The sequence below is a fragment of the Ambystoma mexicanum genome, chromosome 10 (genome assembly GCF_040938575.1).
Source record: "Ambystoma mexicanum isolate Mex_15411 chromosome 10, UKY_AmexF1_1, whole genome shotgun sequence".
In the NCBI taxonomy this organism is placed as follows: Eukaryota; Metazoa; Chordata; class Amphibia; order Caudata; family Ambystomatidae; genus Ambystoma; species Ambystoma mexicanum.
The window spans coordinates 1,159,475,272-1,159,499,762 of record NC_090932.1 but is presented as its reverse complement, the minus strand read 5'-3'; the positions used below and the strand labels follow the sequence as shown (position 1 = coordinate 1,159,499,762).

The window sequence follows — 24,491 nt, the reverse complement described above, 5'->3', positions numbered from 1 at the left end:
CCTGTGTCAACCACAGAACATTTTTTGCGGGACTTGGTGATTATTTTCCCCTTGTTCCTAGGTGAGCGGGAATCTTTTTCACCCTCTCCCCTAGTCCTTTACTCTTTTAATGGGTGATCTTGTTATGTCCCCCCATAGTGTGTGTATGGAATTATAGTTCCCTTTAACTTTTGGACTTTAGGCATTTTCCTTTGGGAGCACAATACATTTAAAATGCAGTGGTGCTGGGCTGACTTTGGGCTTCCCTTTTAATTGCTCTTACATATCTTGGGTGAACTAATATGCTAGGCAAAGTTCGTATGCAGTACCCTCTGGGAACACTACAAACAACTCTGACCTTTGGTATAAGGTTGTACTAAACAGTTTTGGTAGCGTGTTGAGCAGGCGGGCTTATTTCAAGAGGGGTCAATGCGAGCTGTAGGGTACTTACAGAGATTAACAGTTACAAGTATTCAAATAAACTCTTACACTCAAGGTTTCTTGCATAAACAATTATTCATTTATTTATCAGTCAGTCGGAATATGCCTTCTTCAGAAGGGAGCAATATAATAGTAACACACAAATACACTTCAATACTGTACACTCTTAGTTTCTAAATCAGTAGAACAAGTTACTCTCTTACCTGGTAACGTTCTTTCGATGGGATGGTCCGACGAATTATTCTATATCTATGACATATCTATGACAGTAATCAAGTAATCACCACGGCTGTGCTGCTTCGGAAAATCTTTTGGCGTCTGCGTCGATGACGTCGATACGCCGCCCTCGAGGACCTCCTCCGACGGCACTGGATGTTATAAGTAGGACGCACAACGGCCGTAGCCTCAGTTGTAGTTTTTTCCCAGAACATGTGGCACCAGTCTTCTGCCAGTCTGACCACACAAAGCCTTGCGGAAACGTAAGCTGCAATCGCATAAGAAGTTCTGTAGCGGGGAAGGCAGGGAGGGAGCGATATGGAATACGTCGTCGGACCATCCCATCGAAAGAACGTTACCAGGTAAGAGAGTAACTTGTTCTTCGAGGGGATTGGGTCCTCCGACGTATTCCATATCTATGACAGACTCCCAAAGCAGTACCAATGCAAGGAGGTGGGAAAAGAATTTAGAATGCCTAATCAAATTGCGGAGTAAAGGACCGCCTTGCCAAAGGCCAGATCCTGCCCCCGGATGGAATCGAGGGAGTAGTGACGTACAAAAGTATGTACCGAAGCCCTGGTGGCTGCATCACAGATGTTACGAATAGGAACACCCCTCTGTAGGGCAGTAGAGGCAGCCATACCGCTGGTAGAATGGGCCCGGATATCGACCGGTGGGTCCTTACCCGCCAAGCGGTAACACTCAAATAGCCAGAATAATCCAGCGAGACAAAGTCTGTTTCGTCACAGCCTGTCCCAAACGCTTTCCAGCGTAACCAATAAAGAGCAGATCGTCCACTCTGACCCGGGACATGCGTGAAATATAAAAGCTTAATGCTCTCCTAGGATCAAGCCTATGGAGCCTCTCCTCTTCCTTACCAGGATGTGGAGGAGGATAAAATGCCGGAAGAACAACCTTCTGGCTTAAATGAAATTCCGACACCACCTTCGGAAGAAAGGAAGGACAAACTCCAAGGACAACCCTGTCCTTATGAAACACAGGGAAGGGTGGCTTAACTGAAAGTGCCTGTAACTCACTCCCTCTGCGAGTGGAAGTGACCGCAACCGAAAATACAGTTTTAAGAGTGAACAGTCTCAAAGGGCATGAATGCAAAGGCTCAAACGGAGCACCCATCAGAAACTTGACAACAAGGTTCAAATCCAAACCGGGCACCTGGAAAGGTGACGAAGGGAACACATTAGTGAGCCTTTTCAGAAACTGAGAAATTAAAGGAATTTTAAAATAGGAACACTCTTCAGACGAGCGCTTAAATATGGACAGCGCCGCCAGGTAACCTTTAACGGTACCCACTTGCAGGCCCCTGTGGGCCAAAGAAAGCAAAAAAGACAGAACTACAGGAATGTCACATGAAAAAGGATCCACATTCTTAACCCTGCACCAGTCGCAGAACTTACGGCAACGGTACAGGGACTTTGTTGCTGGCCTTCTGGCCAAGAGCAACACCTCCATCACGTCTTCAGGGAGGTCCCAATCCTTATACCTCAACCTTTCAGAAACCAAGCGTGAAGGTTGAGGGATCTGACCTCTGGATGGAGAACCTGACCCCTCCTCCCGTGAGAGCAGATTGTCTCGGTAGGGAAGACGACGTGGAGGGCAGATGGACAAGTCGAGAAGGTCCGGGTACCACGTCCTCCAGGCCCATGCCGGAGCAATGAGGATCATCCGTGAACCGAACCTCCGTAACCTCCCCAGCACTTGTGGAATGACGAGGACTGGAGGAAACGCGTACAGCAGTGGGAATGACCACTCCACCACGAACACGTCTCCTAAGGCTCCTTTCGTAGGAAATTCCCGTGAGCAGAACCTCTCGCACTTCCGGTTGACACTGGAGGCGAAGAGATCCACTTGAGGGGTCCCCCAAAGGGCGAAGATCTCGAGGAGAATCTCCTGAGCCAACTCCCACTTGTGAGAGATCGCGCTCTGCCTTCTCAGAGCGTCCGCCGTCTCGTTTTCGTCTCCGGCCAGATGAACTGCCGAGATCGAAACTAACTCATGGATTGCCCAGAACCAGAGCTGTATCGCCTCCCTGCACAGAGGAAGTGACCCTGCCCCCCCCCCCCTTTTGTTGAGGTGGTGCATGGCCACCGTGTTGTCCGTCAGGATCAGGACATTCTTCCCTCGCACAGTCGGCAGAAAAGCCTTCAGGGCTAGCCTGACGGCCCTCAGCGCCAACAGATTGATATGGAGTCTGGACTCCGAAGGAGACCAACGACCGCCGACAGTCAACTCGTTGGCATGAGCTCCCCATCCCGTGAGGGATGCGTCCGTCACGATAGTCACCTCAGGCCAGGGTAGCCAAAATGGAGCCCCCTTCATCAGATTGTCTTCGACGGCCCACCACAGAAGGTCCTGGGCAACAGAGGACGGCACCTGAACAGGGTCGGACATCCTGCCGGAGGACAGGCCACTGGAGCTTGAGTGCCCATTGCAAAGATCTCATCCGCAACCTGACCTCAAGCACCAGAAGAATGCAGGATGCCATGAGGCCGAGCAATCTCAAGAACTCGAACGCTGGGAGACTCTGGGCAAGCTGAAACTTGTGCACCGTCTGCTGAATGTGATGAGCCCTCATCTGGGGAGGAACACACTGCCCCAGGGACGTGTCGAGCACTGCTCCGATATACTGGAGCCTCTGAGTTGGTGTCAAATGGCACTTCTTTAAGTTGAGGGAGAAGCCCAGCTTGTGGAGGGAGTGGCAGGTGACTGACAGATGAACCAGGACTTGCTTGGGAGAGCGCGCCCTGATCAACCAATCGTCCAGGTAGGGGTAGACGTGAATCCCCCCTTTCCTGAGGTGCGCTGCCACCACTACCATGAGCTTGGTGAAGACCCTCGGGCAGAGGTCAATCCGAATGGCAGGACCCGAAACTGAAAGTGCAAGTCGCCAACCGCGAACCTCAGGTACTTCTTGTGCTTTGGCTGTATCAGCACATGAAAATAAGCATCCTTGAGGTCGAGAGACACCAAACAGTCCTGAAGTTGAAGGGCCTGGAGGACTTTTGAGAGAGTAACCATCTTGAACTTGTCCTTCCTGAGGAGTTTGTTCAAACCGCGCAAATCCATGATGGATCTCAATCCCCCGTCTTTTTTGTAAATCAAAAAAATAAGGGGAATACCATCCCTTGTTCCTCTCCGCTACAGGCACCAGTTCTACGATGCCTTTCTCCAGCAGGGATTGAATTTCCTGCGCAAGGAGCGGATCCAGACTCTTCAAAGAGAGATTCCCCGGTGTATTGTCTTGAGGCCTCTGCCGGAAAGGAAGACAGTAGCCGTGGGTTATGATCTCCAGAACCCACACATCTGAAGTAATGCGCGCCACTCTGCAAGATGCTGCGCCAGCCTTCCCCCAACCGGCGAACCATGGGACATGGCCTCATGACTGAGTAATAACGAAAGGAATCTCCCCTCCATTGCTGTCCCCTAGGACGAAAAGGCAGAGGTTGTCGAACTGCAGCGCCCAACGACTTCGCTGCAGCTTTTGAGGTCTGCAACCTCTCAGGGCTCTCGTCAGCTTTGCTGCCAAAAAGATGTTCCCCGTCAAAGGGCATGTTGAGGAGCCGGGCCTGCACATCAGGAGCAAACCCCGACTTCCGCAATCACGCAAACCTCCATATCACGGTGCTCGCCGCCATGGACCGGCTGACGCAATCTGCCATGTCCAAACCCGACTGAACGGCCTCACACATGGCATCCTTGTCATCCTGAACTATGGCAAGGAAACCATCCCGTTCGTCCCCTTCGGGAATATGTTCAGCCGCTACGGAAACACAGTTCCACAGAATGCATGAAACGCGACAAGGCACATACGGAGTTAGCCGCTTGAAGCGACATACCCCCTGAAGAAAACACTTTCTTCGCCCAGCCCGTAAAAACACTCGTCATCCCCATCAGGAGGGATGGTAGGATACAACGCTTGCTTTGCCGGGGCCATAGCCGCCTGCACCACCAAACTCTCCGGAGTGGGGTGCTTGGAAAAGTAGCAGGGGTCGCTACTGGTTGGGCGGTATTTTCACGGCAAAGACTTGCCCACTGCCGGGAGAATCTCCAGAGCAGTCCAAGCCACCGCCACCCTCCTCTGTAGAGCCATATGAAACGGCATTACCGGGTCAGTTGGTGGACCAAGGTCGAGGATATCCGTAAAGTCATCCTGAAGAAACTCCCCCGGGGGAACAGACCATCCCAAGTACTCGGTGATCCTCGACATAAGGCGCCGGTACGAGGAGTCGGCATGAGTGCCAGGCTCAGGCCTACAAAACTCCACCTCCGGAGAGGTGTCCAGCCCACTGGCGTCGTGCAGGGACTGCCTCAGGTCCTCAAATTGCCTATGGCCCGAGAGAATCTCGTCTGGCACCGTATTAGGAACCATGCCATCATCAGAGCCCTCATCCACCTCTGAAATAGACTCAAGATGGCGGTAAGAAGGCACAGAATGTGAACCAAAGCCATGCTTGACCTTGGCCAGAGCCTTTCTAGGGGGTTCCTCGGGGTACCCCCGTCGACACAGCCTCGAAAGGCGTCGAGGGCATCTAGTGAATCGGCGTCAACGCCGAACGAGGCACCGACAGCATCGATGGCGTCGACACAGGCCTCGAGCCCGGAGCCCCGAGTGTGTCCTTCGACAGCCTTGGCGCTGATGACTTCTTCAGAGGCGGGGCCTCGAAAGAGTCTGTCGACGACCTCTGCGCCGACGTCTTCCTCGAAGACATCACAGGTTCACAGGGTCTCGAGTGCATCGAGGACCTGGACTGGGCATGACGAGAACGATTCCCCTTGTCGGATCGGGAACTCTCCAGCGAATCGTGCCGACCACCCGAGCCCGAAGCCGTGCGAGCGGTGTGTCTCGAGCGATCACGACCGACCCCACTCGGAGGCGTGGACGGATCGGTGCCCTGCGATTCGAGAATCGCTAACATTTTCTTCCTGAAGGAAGCCCATTCCTCCGGCGTCGCCTGCTTGGTAGGGTAAGCGACCCGCCGACGGGCGCAGTCCTCGGAAGAGGACGGGGAAGGTGACCGATGACGGCACTTCCGGGAGTGCCTCGAAGAGGGAGAGGAGTGGCGGGACCGACTTCGGGACCAAGACCCACTGGACTTCCGACGAATCGTCCATCGAAAGCCCCACAGACCTCGACTTCCGTGGCTTAGACACCTTACCTGCCGATAACTTCTTCTTGTGCTCCCGCAAGGCTTTAGACGTGAGCAACTGGCTGTCGACAAAGTCATCCGTGTCATGGGCCTCCCTGAGGCACCAGGGGCAGGCATTGTGCGAGTCGGTAACAGACATCTTGGACCCACAGTCCCTGCACTTCTTAAAACCCGGACGCGGGGTGGAAGATGAGGTAGACATCCTTCACGAAGAAGAAACTTCACAAAACGAACAGGTTCGAAGAACCGAGATAAACTCCAAAGAGCCGAGGTGCGCCGAGATTCCCGAAGCGAACATGTTCGTGGAAAAAACAGAACTGAGGCCAGGGGCGTCGTGTGTCCAACTTATAACATCCAGTGACGTCGGCCGTCGGAGGAGGTCCTCAAGGGCGGCGTATCGACGACATCGACGCAGAAAGATTTTCCGAAGCAGCACCGCTGTGGTGATAACTGTCAGATATGTCATAGATATGGAATACGTCGGAGGACCCAATCCCCTCGAAAAGACCCCTTGGGATGGCCCACAGACACAACCTACACCCTCAGGTGACCAATAGCTAGAGTGCTGGGGACATTAATATCTTACTGTTTGCATTTAGAGTACTGTTTTAAGTGGGTAAAAGGAAAAGGTTTTTAGAACTACAAGAGACCACACATATTCTTAAGCAGGCAAATACTTTTGTATCCCTACAGCAGAGCCAGACAGTATAACAGGCTAGGTCAAAGTCAATGGGCAAAAGTCTTATATAGGATGAAGCACTTCTGGTAGGTAAGTAGAAAAGTCTTTGTACAATGTTTTAGAAGTTTTTGAAGAAAAGAAGAATCAAATGTAGGGTCACAAGCCATTCCACTTGTGAGTAGTAGAAGATGCAAGCAACTCTACAGCAAGAGGGAAGTACTCTTAGACTTTGTACAGTACCTCTGAAATGAAGAAAACGTGCAGCAGATGACTTCTGTTCCTGTGCAGATCTGCAGATCTCACTGTTCCCGGGCCTCAGTTGTGGGGACAAGAGGGAGGACTTCTGGGGACTCCTGCACAGCAATCTGACGGTTGCAACCAGCAATCTTCAAATCTGTGGCTGTTCAGTGTTTCAGCTCCTCGCGTCTACCGCAAATGGCAACACTGCGGTTCCTGGCTGTCGAGATGGACTTTCCTTGCTTCTGGGGTACCCCACTCTGTTGAGGGGGCTCAGGTTTGGTGAGTCCTGCTGCTTGGGAGTCTGGAGGATCTTCCTGGAGCTCTAGGCCAGCTTAAAAGCAACGCACACAATTTGGTGTTCCTCTCCCTGGCTGTACGGTTTCCAGCAACAACTCTGTGGAAATTCAACTAGCTCCGAGAAGGATGTCCATGTGGCTTATTTTGGAGTTGATTGGACCCACCAACTCAAGGGGAGAAGTCGTCCTTGCAGGGGCTTCTCTCTTGAGACAAATTTGGAGTTTCAGCACAGCAGCAGGGCTTCACAGGGCAAACCAACGGTCCAGGAGTTGCAGCAGGCGTCCTCTTCAGTTCTTCATCGGTTCCTTCTTCAAGTGGTCGACTCTGCCTTCCAAACCAAAAGCTTCACCTTTTATTCAGTTCTCTCCCATTCATTCCAGCCTAGCTGTCAGTCACCCAGCAGGGTGGCTGTCTTTGCGGGACAGTCAGCTGGCCAATCATTACAGAGTACATTTGGGTCTCCTAGGAGACTAAGCATGGAGTTTCGGGCACCACCCTCACTTCCTCAGCACCCCAGACACTCTGCAGCCAGAGGCCGGCTTCACTTGTGAATCCTGCCAAAGGCAAAGCGAACAAAGGGACCAAACCTGGTTTGGCGCGCAGAGTAAATCTCAAGAAGGACCTTTCCAAGAAGAAATTGTGAAAAAACAAGACCGGGCCATTTTGACAAAAATGGCACCCTTGGGTGCTTTACTGCAGCTGCAAGGGCAGCCCGTGGTAAAAACACACCATGGTAGTTAAAAATAAACCACTGCCAGAAGCCATTAATTGTAGAAAAGGGTAACATAAAAAACAAACATTACATGAGAAACTAGACTAAGGGGATACTAGGTAACCCCTCCAGAACTCTATTGTAAGATAGTATGTGCTGGGTCTAGAAAGTTACATTGGAAATAAAGTCAATTTCACTTTACTGCTCTGGGAAACAGTAGTTTATCCCAGAGAAGGTTTTTAAACATTTGGGAAATCTGGACGACTTCCCTGCATCACTGCACTGAAGGTGCTGTGTGCTTATGTAAAAGATGATGCCTATGAAGTTTATCAGACTCCTCAACCAAATGAAACAGAGGTAAAATTCACATTAGAATACATGAGAGAGTGGGAAAAAGGGTCACACTCTCGCCAGGTTAAAAAAAATCAAGTCCTCAAAATCCAGCAAAGTTGCTGGGGGTCTCTAAGGTGGAGGGAATTAGCACATTTCTGAGAATTCTCCCCAACACTCCATGTCCAGCAACGTCAAGAAATCTCCTTTTTCTAGTTGGCCGAGCACGTGCTGCAACCTCTCTTTCTACACTCCCTTCCGCTCCCTTCGTTCTGCTGACCACTTCCTTCTCACCATACCTCTGTCCTCTTGTGCCCCCTCCCGTTTCCGCTCCTTCCAGCTCCTAGCCCCCCTGCACGCACTGGAACTCCCTACCTCTCTCAATCCGCTCTATTCCTACCTTCTCCTCATTCCGCACTTCCCTTAAATCTCTCCTTCTCCATTCCCCTTCTTGAAACTCCTTCCATGTTCTTGCTTCCTCTCCTTCCTTTATTTTTTCCCCTTGATCATCTCCCTCCCCTCCCCCCCACTCTCACCCTTTCCCTCCTTCTCCTCCTCCTCCTCTTCCTCCCTCTCCCTCCCACAGTCCTACTGCACCACTCTCCCTATTCCCTCCAGTTTAATTGCACTTTACTGTTTTGTTGGACTGATTCATAATTGCAATTTGCTTCTACCGTTATATCGTTTTATGTATCAAGTTGTTAAATTGTGCAGCGTTTTGGTGTAAAGCGCTATTTAAACAAATAAATACAAATCAAAACATGACCATCCTGAATTTTTGGGACTTGAGGTACTTGTTCAGACGTTGCAGGTCCAGGATGGGCCTCCAGCCCTCGGTCTTATTTTTGACAAAAAAGTATCTGCAATAGACTCTGGAGCACCAGAGTCCACGGGGAACCAGCTCTATCGCCCCTTTTCAAAGCATGGCCTGTACCTCCTTCACAAGCTGAGTGATATGCTGCTCCTGCCGGGCCACCGGAGGGATCAGCGGGCACCGGTGTTGAAACTCCAGGTTATGTAGTTGGGCGAGAGTGTCCATCTGTACGTGGTGATCTTTTCCCACTGGCTGACGAATCCAGTCAGACGGCCTCCCACCCGGGTGCACGGGTGGGGGCCCGACATCCAGGCCTGCTTTTGCGCTGGCCTCCTCCACCATAGGCCTTGGAATGGCCTCTGTAGGCTTCCTGAGTCGTGGATATTGAAGGTTGGCGGTACGAGGAAAAACCTTTTGATTACCTTCTCAAATTTCCTCTGGAGGAGCAAAAGGAAGAGCAGTGCTGCTGGAGTGTGTCCAGGGAACAGGCCGTCTCTGTATCCGCTTCGATGGCCTGCAGGGACTCATCGACTACCTTCCCAAAAAGATCATCTCTGTCAAACGACATGTCCAGCACCCTCATATAGACATCCCCTTGCGGAAATTCGTGGCCTTCAACCAGCTTTAAATGCGAAGTCAGACACTGTTCCCCCACCTGCCTGAACCCTGTGTCAGCAATGTCCAATGCCGCTGCAATGGCATGATCCAATGCAACCTCTCCCTCCTGGAAGTGGGCGATTGTCTCCATCCTCTTGTCGTTGGGGAGGAACTCCAGAATTGGGCCCAGCTTGTACCACAGCTGCCTATCGTACCTGGCCAGGATCGCCAGTGCGTTGGCTGCCTTGATGGTGGACACCACAGTGTAAATTACCTTCCTTCCCATGGCATCGATCTTCTTCCCCGCACTGTCCTAGGGACTGACGAGGACGACCGGTTAGCCAAGCGCTTCCTTGCGGCTGCCAAAACCACTGAATCCGGTGATGGTTGCGAACTTGGGCGCGGATTCCAGCCCCTGGTACTACTTCTCCAGCCTATCCCGTTGGCTGGAGCCGTGCAAGCGTTCTTCAAGAGGGGAAGGCCGTCCTACCACACGTGGTCCAGAAGGGGCACGGCCATGAAGGTCTTCCTCTTGGCCTTTCGTCTCTGATACAGGACACTCTCCTTCATGATTTCTTCTGGCTCAAGCTGGAAGAGCTCTGAGGCTTTGGAGACAATGGAATGGAACGACTCCATTCTCACCCGGTGAGGGCGCCCTTAGCTGCGGAGATCCACCACCCGCTGTGATATTGTCTTCGTCAGTAGTCGTGCCTGTATCTGTCCCCGTGTTCGGGCCTACTTGAAGGAGCAGGTGTGGAGACTGAAACAGAGGCGTCGAATGGCGCTTCCTCTTTGCTGGCGGCGGCCTCAGAGACAGCATCCTCTACTTTAGCGTGCCAGCAGACTTTGCCAAAGTCACTGTGGTGGCTTCTCGCCTCAGGGGCAGGGATACCTTCGGCGCTGTGTGCGTTAGCTTTACAGGGTCAGCCCCTTTCGCCTTCGTGAGAGCAGCCACCACCAGCTCCATCGTCGACTAAGACATCTCCTGAGCTGCCTGGGCCTTGTTGGGCAGGTCGGCCGTCTTCTCCTCCGTCCCTGGTTTCTCGGGCGTCTCCCGCAGCTTAGCCGGGTCGGACGATTTACTTTGAGGAGGAGCTCGATCTCTGGCTGGTGATGGAGGCGGATGGTGATGTAGATCGCTCCCTGCCCATCGCGGGACCCGCTTGCGTGGCGCACCCGATGTAATCGGACTTTCAGTGCTTGGCCTGGTCTTGGGCCCCCATGGATGAGGTGCCCTCAAAGGACTTCGAAACCCGCTCCACGGACCGGCTGTTAGGAAGAATTCTGATTAATGTGCTAATTTAATTCCCTTCACCTTAGAGACCCCCAGCAGCTTTGCTGGATTTTGAGGACTTGATTTTTGTTACCTGGAAAGAGTGAGAGCCTTTTTTCACCACTCATGTATTTTGATGCGTTTTTTACTCTTGTGTTCTTTGATTATGGAGTTTTAAGATAACTCCATAGGCATCTTTTCATGTGTGTTACACAGTACCCTCAGTGCAGTGACACAGGGATGTCCTAATAGACTTCCCAAAGGTTTAAATACCTTCTCTGGGATAAACTACTGTTTCCCAGAGAATGTAAGGTTAAATTGACTTTACTAGTCTTTTTAAATTCCTAGATCCAGCACACACCATCTTCCTATAGAGTGCTGGAGGGGTTACCTAGTATCCCCTATGTCTAGAAACTCATGTAGCAGTCAAATGCTACCCTTTCCTATCGAAATGGGTGGTGGCAGTGGTTTTACAACGAACAACCATGATTTTTCCCGACCGCGAACACCGGTAGATAAAAATCATGGGAGGCAAGTTTTTCAAGATGGCGCCTCAAGCCCCTTTGGCGGCTAAACTGGAAAACTGGTTAAAAGGCGGGTCTCTTGGACTGGAAAGCAGAGCCGACCACTGTAACGAAAGAACCGAAGACGGGCTGGAATAGGACGGCTGCTGCAACTCCTGGACCGTTGGTTTGCCCGGTGAAGCCCTGCTGCAGGTCCAAATCGCCAAGTTTATCTCGACAGAGAAGTCCCTTCAAGGACGACTTCTTCCTTTGAGTTGGTGGGACCAATCAGGCTGAGATTCCGATCTTGTGTCTGCGGAAGCTGCTGAACCCCCGAGAATCCCCCTGAAATGTAGCGCTCAGAGCTTTGAATTGTTTTACAGCTCAATTTACCACACTCCCAAGGGAAAGGGGGTAATGGATAAAATAAACACCAGGCTTGAAGCTTATTGACCAGCTGGCTCAAACCTGATACTTCTCTTGAATATGCTCTTAGAAGTTATATTTGTAGTTTTCCTTACTATATGACTGGAAACTTATTGATCATTCTGCCTCTCAGATAGGTCCTAGAATGAATTTGCAATCTTTTCCTGCGACTCCTTAACCTTCCATTAAGTGAATGTCTCAATGTAGATTCAGTTCTCAACAAAAGCTAAGACACAAGACTTCAGAAGATAATCTTGGAGCAAGGACAGTCCCAAAGAAATCGAGTAGAAAAGAGCATACATGCGTTGAATAGTCTCGGAGAAATGATGAACTTGCACACGCGCTGAAAATCCACCTAACAAAAGTTCACGCACACACACTGTTTTCACGTAGAACTGTTCGTCACGCGCTCGCGCTGTAGATTCACGTAGCAAGACGTTCATGCACACGCGCTGAAGTTTTCACGTAGCAATGGTGCTCACGCTGTAGGTTCACGTAGCAAGAAGTTCACGCACACGCGCTATAGTTTACACATAGCTAAGATGATCGCGCACACGCTCGCATAGTTGAGAATTTAACAAGTCACTTATCTCCTGAAAGAGTCTCCAAAGATTCTCCTTTGACGTAAAATTAATCTTCTTTCTCCAGTCCCGAATCTCAATCAACTCCAGACACTACACCAGTTTAATTCCCAGATATAGCCGCTCGACCGCTTGCAACTTGAAGGCACTGATCAAGTTAAGCAGGAGCAGCTTTAACATGCGTCCTCTCAGCTGGACAACGACGATGAAAGTCAGTTTAGAATGTTCACTGACCTTCCAATAAACAAAAACGCCAGCCAATCAGAACTTAAGCTGGACACTTCCATCTTGGCTTGGGGCACTTTCCAAACGCTGCAATTAAGGTCAAGGCCAAACTTTTGCAACTATGTAAAAAACAATCTTAACCTCACCAAAACCCTCCAGTTCTATGTACATGCCACACCTGACTCCATGTGTATGTCATGCTAACCTGACAGTAAGCCACCTGGATACCATTCTCGGAACTGGTTAGGATTAACCAGGGGGAAGGACACCAGCTTCTGTGTTTGACAACAGCTACTCGAACTGAAGATCTTCCATTTTTGCCAGCTTGTTTGACCCGTGCAGAGCAGCAGTCCCCAGATGTCCTCCCTATTGTCCCCACGACTGAGGCTCAGGAACAGTGAGATCTGCAGGAACTGCCAGGTACACAAAGGTCTTCAGATGCATCTTTTTCTTCATATTAAGGTACTGTGCCAACCCGATTGAGAGAATTTACCTCTCGCGGTGAAAGTTTTTGAAACTTTCCCAACTTGCAGGCCTAATCAGCTTGTGACCCAACATATGATTCTTTTTCGTACAAACTACTTCTGAGAACATTGGCAAAGACTTAAGCGTTTACTACAAGAACTGCACTTTCCTATCCAAGACACTAGCCCATTGACTTTGGCCTAGGCCTATTGAACTGAATCGAGTCTTCTAGTGAACAGAAACGATTTGCATTGCCTAAGAAAGTATTTGTGATCTATTAACGTGTGCCTTTTTACTCCCAGTCAAAGTAACTGAAATGCCATTTGGCTTCCATTTCAGGGGAGCCTAATTTACTCAGAAACTTACTGGTTTGGTATTGAAATATATTTGTGTATATTATTAAGTTGCCTCCTTCTAGAGAATGTTTTCTAAATGACTGCAATAAATTAATAAGTGTTTTAGTAAGAAACCTTGAACGTGTCTACTTGAACCATTGTGATTGTAAGACCTCTGTGTAACATCCTTGTACTGCTCACATTCCCTCTTGAGATAAGCATGGCTGCTCAGCTCGCTACCACAAACTGTGTAGTACAGACTTATACCAAAGGTTGATTTTACTTACACCTGTAGTCCTAATTGTATGTGGTGGTCCCAGAGGGTACTGCATACAATTCTGCCCAACACCGGCTGGTCCTGGGTGAGGCATGACCCTGCTCGGAGCATATGAGATGATAGATTTTATTTGTATCGCGCTCATGCACAAGTGTTTCAGAGCATGGCAAGGCAAGGGAGAGGAACAAGTGAAGACAAACCAACGATCTTACTAGGCCCAGTGACACGGAGAACGTGCAAGTGCAGGGGGGAGGGAAGCGGGGAAAGTGCAAAGGAGAGAGTCGGAATGTAAAGTGCTGAGAAAGGGGTACAACAATACAAAAGGTAGTGCAGCCAGCAAGGTGGCAAGTGCAGGTATTGAGCGCAGACAAGGGGCGTCTGGTAAGTGCAGATAAGGGGACTGTAGGGTAACAGATACAGACCCAAGTGCAAGGGTTGCCAGGGGGAGTGGCTGGGTAGGCATGGTCTGGGCCTAAAATCAAAGGGTAAACCAGCTACACTGTGCATGGGACTGTTCAGCCACGCCGCCAGTCTACTGTGCCAATCCTTCATCGTCTTCTTGGAGAAGACAGGGCAGATCTCACACTTTCAAACAAAAATGTAACTTTTTGTTGAAAAATGAAAAAATTTAGAAGTAGCTCATCACGGCCCAAAAATCTTGGACTCCCAACACTTAAGCATGCAGTAAAAATCTAAAGATGGCTGCCAGAGGAGGGGCTTAGGGAAGAGGACTCGTCGGATGGGGGCAGTATGACCCAGAGGACAGTGATTCATTTGGAGAACAGCAAGTTGCTTACCAACTGGTAACGTTCTTTCGACTGGATGTTCCTCCAATGTATTCCACATCTTTGACATGTAATGTCCACAGCTGTGCAGTTAGAAAACTTTTTTAACAGATTGCGTCCTATATATAACATCCGGTGATGTCGACCCTCGACAGAGGCCCTCGAGGGACATCGGCTCGACGCCATCAACGCAAGATGCCCTCTGCTGAAAAGTTTCCGAAGTGCACAGCTGTGGACATTACCTGTCAGATTTGGAATACATCGGAGGGCACAATCCCTTCGAAATGTCAGTTTCCCCAGGACAAATGAGCAAAAGCCAGTGCAGTAAAGCTGGAGGCTTGACTGTACTGCAAAATGTTCGGGTTCAGATTCAAAAACAAAAAGCAAAACGTTTGGGGGTCCATAAAAATGGAGGGAAAGGTGCTGTAAAGGGAAATCTTTCCCAACACCGGGCAAGTGCATGACCTTATATGCGATTTCCAAACCAGAGAAGGCAGGGGGAAGGTCAAAACAACAATATGGCCTAAGGACAAGTGTTTTTGTGGACCTCAGAACTGCCTTCGACTGCGTTTCTCAGGATATTCTCTGGTGTGCAAAGGCCAGAAAGAACATACCCCCAAACCTTTCGTCATCAATTCAATTGCTATACACTTCTATCAGAGCAACAGTTAGATGGGGTCCCAGAGGGGAAATTATCGAGCCCATAGAAGTACAAAAAGAAGTTAGGCAAGGATGCGTACTGGCACCACTCCCTTACAATTTGTACATCAATGATGTGATCGAAGAGATTGAGATATGGAACCTGGAATGTTAAAGATGGGAAACCTTACTTCCCCCTGTTTTTTCTTTGCTGATGATGCCGTTTTGTTTGCAACGTCTCCGATGGGGCTCAAATTCACCATGGGAATATTCCTAAACAACTGCAATGAATTAAGACTCTTACTATTACTAAACCAGGATAAAACTAAAACCATGGTGTGACATAGGTTGGCTAGAAAGGTTAATCTTGAAATGTCTGTCGAAGGCGCAGTTAAGGAGCAAATTTCTACCTATGATTACCTGGGAATTAAGTTCTTGGAAAATGGATTATGGACTGACCAGGTAGCTAAGGCTACTGTGACCCTTCCGAAGTATATTGGTGGTATTTTACATTTCCATTATACCCATGCCAGTGGTGCCATTATCCCAGCATCCAGTTATATCGATCACAGGCTCTAGCTTCGGCATTGCATGGGGCAGTGATATGGGGTTTTGCCAATGTTGAAGCCTTGGGAGTTATCAAAAAGACATTTTTAAAGCGTTTGTTGTCATTGCCCATAAATACACTGGGACCTAGCCTACAAACTGAATGTGACCTATCGGTAGAGGTCCAAATCAAAATGAAGCCAGTATTGTTTTGGGCAAGACTTTGGTCCTCCCGGGTCTTGGTTGTTATAGAGAGGTAGTGAAACACATGCTAACCCTGGAAGGGTCCAAGTCTTTGCCATGGTTGGAGCATGTAAAAACATGGCTGTTGAAGTTAAATCCAAGTAAATTATGGGTAGAACCAGACGTTCTAAGCAGTCAGGCCAAGGGGATAGTTAAACAGGTTGGGATCAGATACCTTCGGTCTAAGTCGGCTTTTGGTTTCGAATCCTTTGTAGACGACGTGGGCACTTGCTTTGCATGCTGCTTGTATATTTTACTCTGAAACTATACTTTAAAATTGGGGTCTTCCACAAAGGCTTGGCTGGGGTACTTAAGACACCCTGTCCAACTTGTGCATTTTCAGTTAATCTGCAGAGGGAACGATGAGTTTAGGAGCAAATATCGGATTACATTGTTGAAGCAAGCAGGCATTTGCCAGACTGACCAGGCTCTGGCGTATTGCCTGGATTCTGGGCGTGCTTATGTGGTCACTGCAGTTTCCAAATATATACATAGAGCATGGCTGAGGCGGCATAACATGGTCAGTGCAGAGGTTTGAAAACTGAGGGTTTGCAAGTGGGGATTTTATAGGTATGTCGAGTTTGCATAATTGAATTCTATTTTCATTATCCATTTTTAACTGGTTTTATCAATTGTACCAACTTTGTATCATGTTTTATGGAACTGTATTTTGCTTTATGCTTTTATGGGGAGTAAGCCGAAATAAAGTCATATTGACCGATATCTTTCGTGACAGTTGGTATTCCTCAACCACTCACAAAATGATTTCCGAAAAACATAACCTCTCCATTTAAAAAAGGCCCCGAGTAAGAACTTCCATTCTCTTAAGAATTATTTTGTATTACTTATCAACTGGATCATAAAAGCTTTAAAGCATGAGAGAATCCAAAAGCACCTCCCTGGGCCATCACTTTTACTCCAATCCTACATCCTTCCCAAGCTCGAAATACTTGTATGACCTACCCAAGCCCATCCCCTTTTGCACCCATTGCTTTCCACTGGCTGTTCCTTCCATCCGTTTATCAGCAATTTGAAATGTACTACATAGTGCTTCATGGGAGCCCTTATTACCTCCCCCATGATATCCCACCCCCCACCTATCCATTAATTTCAACAAACATTTCCGGTGAGCCCCCTGCCGTCCCGCCTCCTCCACTGACTTCTGTTGTGCAAGTCGCTTATTCCCAACCATGGCAGTCAACACGTTCCACTCCTACTAGATACATCCATACCGTTCTTCACCCCCCCACACGCCCACCCCCACCCCAAATCATCCTGTCCAGACTCTTGCCACAGCCTACCAACCAGCATTGTACACTTTCATCATGTACATCAATCTCCACAGGCATTCCCATATTTCTCATGCCCATCAAAGCCAACCTACTCAAGCTATATCCAGCTCATTATGCTATTTAATACTCCAAATCACATGAAAAACTGATTATGCAGAGCTGACCTCTATTCCCACTTGGTGGCCTGCTCCCCCAAAATATACCTGCAGATTGATTCCTTGTCGGCAACTTCATATGAAAGCTCAATGTTGGGGTAACGGTTACAGAATCTGGCCACATCTGCAATCTGGACATCAGAGAGCTGCAGCAGTTCACTTCTGTCATCATCCTCCATCTCCATGATATCAAACACACTCTCGACCCCCTGCAAAGAATGGACAAAGGATAGGGTGCTAAGGAACTGGCATACCAATGCACTAAAAAAAATACATATAGACATGGAAGGGAAACTAAGGGACAGACATCAGAAGGCAACACGAGACCGGTACCAACAAGCACTAAGAAACAGACCAACAAAGTCGTTTGGACACCAAGGTTTAGACAAAGAGAAAGGGGAAACAAGTAAATAGAAAGACGAGAGTACAGACTCATATGGAACCAATTAAATTAAAGAGCACCAAGGAACAGTAAATAAATGGACAAAGCAGGACATACCAAAAACACCTATATACCACCCACATTACAATGGACACATGCAAACACACAGGACAAACTGATGGAATGGAAATTAACCGGGGACAACAGACTCCAATAGGAGAGAGACAGATCTTGATTACACATTTGAACAGATGGAGCAAGCAGCGACTGATAATACAGAGGCATGACAATAGGACACATATGAAGGGTATTCACAGATTTCTTACCCTCTCTGTGCAGCGCTTAATATGCTCCCCAGTGAAGAAGGGCAGCTGTTTCAGATATGAATCCTTAGACCACATGGCCTGAGTCACCATCTGTGCAAGCTCCATGGCTGCCAAGGCTGGACTAAGCCAACCGTTACTGGAAAGTACGTCCACGCATGCCTGGATCAAACGGATTGCCTGGGGGGAAAGGAAGTTCTGATAAAAGATGGCTCTCAAAACCTGTTTCCAACTGTTTAATGCAATAGCTTGTTAAACCCTTTAGTGCTCAGTACTTATGAAACCCATACTCAAGCCTTCAAATCATTGCCATGTACCTTGCCAAGGATCTCTTCTGTGTCCGACTGCAGCTCTGCACTCAGCTGCATGCGAGACAGGTGAGCCTGCAGTAAGAGGTTTGTCTTCACATGAGGGTCATTAAACCTGGGGTTGTTCAGTTTGTGAGACACTTTCTGCGCCAACTGCAAAGTGAGACAATGGACCAGTGAGGTTACAAGAAAGGCACAGGTGTGATGATCTCAATAGCACAATTGGGCTAATACCCATGTATACAATTCAGAAAGGAAAATAAATTGGTGTGTACACCTACAACCATTTAAAAAGATCAGGAACTGAATTCTTCTAAGAGATAATGGAGATACTCCAAAGACTGGAAGATTGAGATAGGGTCACAACATTTAGTGGAATCGGGCCTAGAGTGCTACATGCATTAGATCAACCAACCAAGAAAAACACAAGACAAGCTTGGTTTTTAATACTGAACAGAGTTATATTTAGTGCTAATGGAAAACGAATGAGCACCCACAGCATAGCCTTAGTCCAGCAACCACCTTTATCAGCAATACTCAAATTAAGATAGATGTTGCATAACGCACATTTGGCACACATCACACTGGGCAGGACTTCAGAGCCAATTTTTCTGAATATACTCTACGTTTCAGACCATGTATGACAAACAAAATAAAGAACTGAGAGGGACCAGAACTGGGGAAATGTCCAGAACCTTTGTGTTATATTGACAGGAACATGCTAGTCTGTTCTCCAGTTCTCTGGTCGCCGCTTTAAACCTGGTTGACCATACGTTGTTGGTCACCAGGCTTGAAAAAGTGGCAGCATTTTCTCCTGAGGCTTCCCGCTGGGTAGCCTCTTTTCTTCAGAACCTGGTCAGCTGTGTTTGCTCGGAAATTGCTGAAGCGTCTACGGTGCCGATTGAATATGGAGTTCTGCAAGGAGCAAGTCTTTCTCCTTGTTTCTATAGCATCTTTACAGCCCCATTCTTTGCGATGCTTGAGCAAGAAGGTATCTGGTTTACAAATTTTGCGGATGACACGCAATGCATCATTCCCCGGACCGGTGATCACGCACAAGATGACCGGATAAATAAAGCATAAACATGTATCGAAAATTGGATGGTCATGAATGGACTGGCTTTGAACAGGTCCAAGACGGAACTGATGACTGTGGGGTCTCCTAGTTTGATCTCCAAGCTGGACCCTCGGTATAGAAATGTCCAACTTGGAGGAGTAAATATCGATACCCTCAAGAATGTAAAGTCCCTTGGGGTCATCCTGGACCAGCACCTCTCCATGAAGGCTCACGTGGGGAGTGTGGTCTCTGGAGCCGCCTACTATCTAAGACTGCACATTTGCGACCCATGATCTAATGCGAAAACGCCAGCAAGAGCCATAGTAGGTGCAAAAATGGACTATTGCTGTAGTATACCGACTGGCATTAGTAAAACTGAGATAAACTAGCTCCAGTTAATCCAAAACAGGGCTGTGAGGGTTGTCACGGGTTTAGCAAGACGGGACCACGTCACGCCAGCCAGAAGAACTTTGGACCTGCTCCATGTGGAGGCGAGAATTCGTTATCGCCTTTTCCCGATCACTTTTAAGAGCCTTTTGGGTATTATGCCCTGTTATTTGAATGAAGACCAACTCCCGATCAGTCAGATCAAATGAGAGAAAAAGGCTAATGATTCCAAGTAGCAAATCCAAAAGGGCGGAAAAAGGAGCTTTTGCCATAGTGGCACCGGCGGCTTGGAACAGCATGCTGTTGGATCTTAGGCTGGAAACAAAACTAGAGCTTTTCAAGAAAAAGTTAAAAACCTGGTTGTTTGACTAAACTTCTTGGCTTTTGCCCCTTCTGTCTGGCTGACCCCCCGTTTATGTTCCATGCGTCTGTCTGGTCTGCGCCATCATGCCTATGGGTCCATTGCTGCGCATTATAAGTTCAATAAAGTAAAGAGCAGTGGATTCTGTACAAGATTACAATGAAATCCGCCTGGAACTCAAACCATACCTTAAGAAAAAACTTGGAGGCACCTCATTCTACCACCTAGCTGCAAAAACTTGGAACAACATCCCAAAAGAAATACGAAACACTGAAGATCACCTAAGATTCAGTAAATCACTAAAGACCTAGCTCTTCAACACCAGACTAAATCTGAAAACCAAACCTGGAATAAGGATGACTAAACTGGAAAGGACACGGACATCCCTGACCCGACAGGGTAGCTCCCACGGGACCTGGACGGGTGACACCGGATAGACTGGAACACAGGCGACACGCACGGAGACTGAGTCAACTACCCCAGACAATACCACCAACACTTTCGCCCGCCCCTTAGTTACCGCCAGGTACCACAGTGTTGTGGAATTGTCAAGATATTGGCAATCACCACACTACCTGAGATGTTGACATTGGCAGGCGCACTGGCCACAGGAGTAGGAAGGGAGGATAGGGGGGGGGGCTAAGAGAGAGCATGCTAGAGGTGGGGGCCAGAGGAGTAAGGAACCTTGTATGCCAGTGGGACCCAGATCAGGACAGAGCCGCATCAGGGGAGACCACGCAAACCAAGCGCCTTAATTCAGGCTAGAGACGCAAACTAACCAACTGTACTAACAACTTCCCCTTCTGCGTACACCTCTCAAACTAAACCAAACACAACCAAAACCTACAACACAAACTGCACAAACTTCACTACATTGCAACAACAAAACAAAAACACACAGACCCTCACAACATTACACAACGACTACCGGCCGCAAACACCCCAGGTCCAGCCAACGGACCCACCGGGCTGAGGCTGCCAACAGCACATCACTGCTCTCTTGCACTTTTCCTACTTCCTCCCAATAACTCAACCTCCCCCCTCCTCTTTCAGAGCCGCCAGAGCGCCAGGGGACCACTCCGGTGGTGATAGTGCGTGGTAAAAATGTCCTTTAACATTAACAGTTCTTAGCAGAAAACAAAGGCAATAAAACAGATGGGTTTGTTAAACACCTAATCCATATAGATTAAGGGAAGCGTCATTGTTCCAGGATTGCCGAACCCAAGTTATAGCGTGAAGCAAAGAAGATGGCCAGAAGTTGGGATGGGCAATTATCTGGAGAGATGTCCCCTCCTAAGATCTGGAAGGCTATTACTTACATTGGGGTAATAACTTCATAGATATTTGATTTGCTTTAGCAGTACCAAAGGATGGTACCGACAAGAATGATACAAAGACGTCCCTATGAAACCCCAGTAAAAAGGTAATGCACATTTGAATTCAGGAAACAAAGCACTAGTCACTAAAGTCGAACCAGAAATGAACCTGAATAAAAAAAGGATTCGACAGGGATAATATTCCAGTAGCGAAAAGCTCACAAAGCAGAAACAGAAAGGATACAAGGAATAAGTTACTTAACTGTAACTATTGTTCTCCAGCATGGGTCTGGCATGGTTTCAAATGCTCATGAATATTCCCCGGCGTCAGGCAAGGAATCCTTGGTAATAGAAAAAACAGTTTACCTTTCACTTACAAACTATATTTCTCCTGTAAACCAATCACTGTCCCCTGGGTTATACTGCCCGCATCCAATGACTGTCTTCTCCATAAGCCCCTGCTCTGGCAGCCATCTTCAGATTTGTTAAGCACGTAATGAGGCAGTATGACCAAGAAAAACCGCAGGAGTCGGAGGGTATGTTTGCATGGGAATCCATGCCAGACCCATGCTGGAGAACAATAGTTACAGGTAAGTAACTTGTTCCTTCTCCAGCATGGTGTCTGGCATGGATTCACATGCTCATGAATAATGAATACATAGCAGTACAACATTACACAACCACGGTAGGTGGCAAGGCTCAAAAGAAGCAATTAACTCTCACCTCTGGAACAGACTCAACTCAAGTGAACAGGTTGCGTAGCACTGCATGGCGGACTCTTACTTTGAATCCCTTTAGACGCAGTAGAAATTTGTGAAGGTGTGCGTGGACCTCCATGTAGCAGCCCTGCAGATGTCCAGCAGGGGCACACCAGACAGGAATGCAGTTGTTGCAGTGATCACTCTGGAGGAGGGGGCTCTGGGACAGCCGGTGGTTCGCCAACCGACGACAGTGCATGATGCAGCCGGAGGGCCACCTTAAGATGGAAGCCTTGGCCAAGGCCTTCCCATGGTTCACAGGACCAAAGTCCACGAACAGTTGAGAAGTCTTCCGAAAACACTGTGCGTATCATGTAGAACTTAAGGGCACGAGCAACGTCCGTCCAGCGAGTGTAAGGCCCTTTCAGATGGTGACGAAGGCTTTGGGAAAACCACAGGTAACACCAAAAACTCATTGAGGTGGTATTCCAATGGAACCTTCGGCATGAAACAGGGGTGCGTCTGCAGCACCACCCTTGATTCGTGGAAAGTCAGATATGGCTGTTTGCAGGATAGGGCCTGGATCTCACACACTCTCCTGGCAGAGGTGATGGCCACAAAGAAAGCCGTTTTCCACCAGAGGAACTGGAGAGAAGCCTGATACATAGGCTCGAAGCGGGGCCCCATGAGCCTCGTCAGCATCACGTTGAGTTCCCACGTCGGGCAGGAGCCTTCATCGGCGGCAAAGATCGAAACAGTTCTTTGAGGAACTCATTGGCGAGTCGATGAGACCAAAGTGAAGATCTTCCTGGAGACCTGGTGTAACGGGAGATAGCCGCCACATGTACTTGGATGGACGTGTGCATCAGTCCGGCATTGGCCAAGGATAGTGTTAGGGAGAATTCTCAAAATGTGCCAATTCCTCTCTACCTTAGAGCCCTCTAGCTCTTTTGCTAAACTTTGGGACTTTGAATTTTTTAATTCCGTTGTTTTCTGTGTTCATTTCTTTTGGTTATGGAGTTTAAACAACTGCATGGGCATCCTTTTTTCATTTGTGTCACACAGCACCCTCAGTGCAGTGACACAGGGAAACCTTTTCAGGCTTTCCCAAGGTTTAAATACCTTCTCTGGGATAAACTAAAGTGAAATTGACCTTACTAGTCTTTAAATTCCTAGACCCAGAACACCCCATCTTACAATAGAGTGCTGGAGGGGTTACTTAGTATCCCCTGTGTCTAGATAATCATGTAGCAGTCAAATGCTACCCATTCCTATCGAAATGGCTGGTGGCAGTGGTTTTACAACAAACTACCATGACTTTTCCAGACTGCGAACATGGTACTGTTAAATCGCGGGAGCCATGTTTTTCAAGGTGGCGTCTGAGCCCCCTTTGTTTAAATAAGTCCTGGTCGTCTTTTTTCGCCATTTCTTTGTGGAAAGGTCCTTCTAGAGATTTGCTCTGCGCGCCAAACCTAGTTTGGTTCCTTTGTTCATTCACCTTTGGCAGGGTTCAGGACTGAAGACCGCTTCTGGTGCCCGAGTGTCTGCGGTGGGCAGGAAGTGAGGGAGGTGCCCGAAACTCCCTGTGCTGAGTCTTCCATGAGACCCAAATGCACTCTGTGATGATTGGCCGGCTGAATGTCTGGCAAGGATAGCTACCTGGCTGGGCGACTGACAGCTAGACTGGAATCAATGGGAGACAACTGAATAAAAGGCAAGGCTTTTGGCTTGGAAGGCAGAGTCGACTACTGGACGAAGGAACCGAAGAAGAACTGAAGAGGACGCTGCTGCAACTCCTGGACCGTTGGTTTGCCTGGTGAAGCCCTGCTGCTGTGCTGAAACTCGAAATTCGTATCGACAGAGAAGCCCCTGCAAGGATGACTTCACCCCTTGAGTTGGTGGGACCAATCAACTCCAAAGTAAGCCACCTGGACATTCTCTCGGAGCTGGTTGCATTTCCACAGAGTTGCTGCGGGAAACCGAAACGCCAGGAAGAGGATCAGATTGTGTGCATTGCTTTTAAGTTGGCCAAGACCTCCAGGAAGATCCTCCGGACTCCCAGGAAGCAGGACTGATCGAGCCTGAGCCCCCTCAACAGAGTGTGGGACCCCAGAAGCAAGGAAAGTCCATCTCGACAGCCAGGAACCACAGTGTTGCTATTTGCGGTAGACGCGAGGAGCTGAAACACTGAACAGGCACTGATTTGAAGATTGCCGGTTGCGAGCTGTGACCATCCCATTGCAGGAGTCCCCAGAAGTCCTCCCTCTTGTCCCCACGACTGAGGCCCAGGAACAGTGAGATCTGCAGAGCTGCACAGGAACAGAAGTCATCTGCTGCACTTTTTCTTCGATTCAAAGGTACTGTACAAAGTCTAAAGGCACTTACCTTTTGCTGTAGAGTTGCTTGCATCTTCTACTACTCACAAATCTAATCAGCTTGTGGCC

General features: G+C 48.6%; 1 protein-coding gene across 1 annotated transcript in view; it reads right to left on the bottom strand.

The window, feature by feature from the left end:
- Positions 1–24,491, bottom strand: part of SNRNP200 (small nuclear ribonucleoprotein U5 subunit 200) — a 983,530-nt gene that overhangs the window by 16,129 nt on the left and 942,910 nt on the right. The window contains exons 40-42 of the mRNA XM_069619090.1: positions 18,238–18,381; positions 17,924–18,100; positions 17,264–17,424 (exon numbers count right to left, since the gene is read on the bottom strand). Coding sequence (XP_069475191.1) covers positions 17,264–17,424; positions 17,924–18,100; positions 18,238–18,381 — 482 coding nt within the window. The remainder of the gene's footprint in view (positions 1–17,263; positions 17,425–17,923; positions 18,101–18,237; positions 18,382–24,491) is intronic.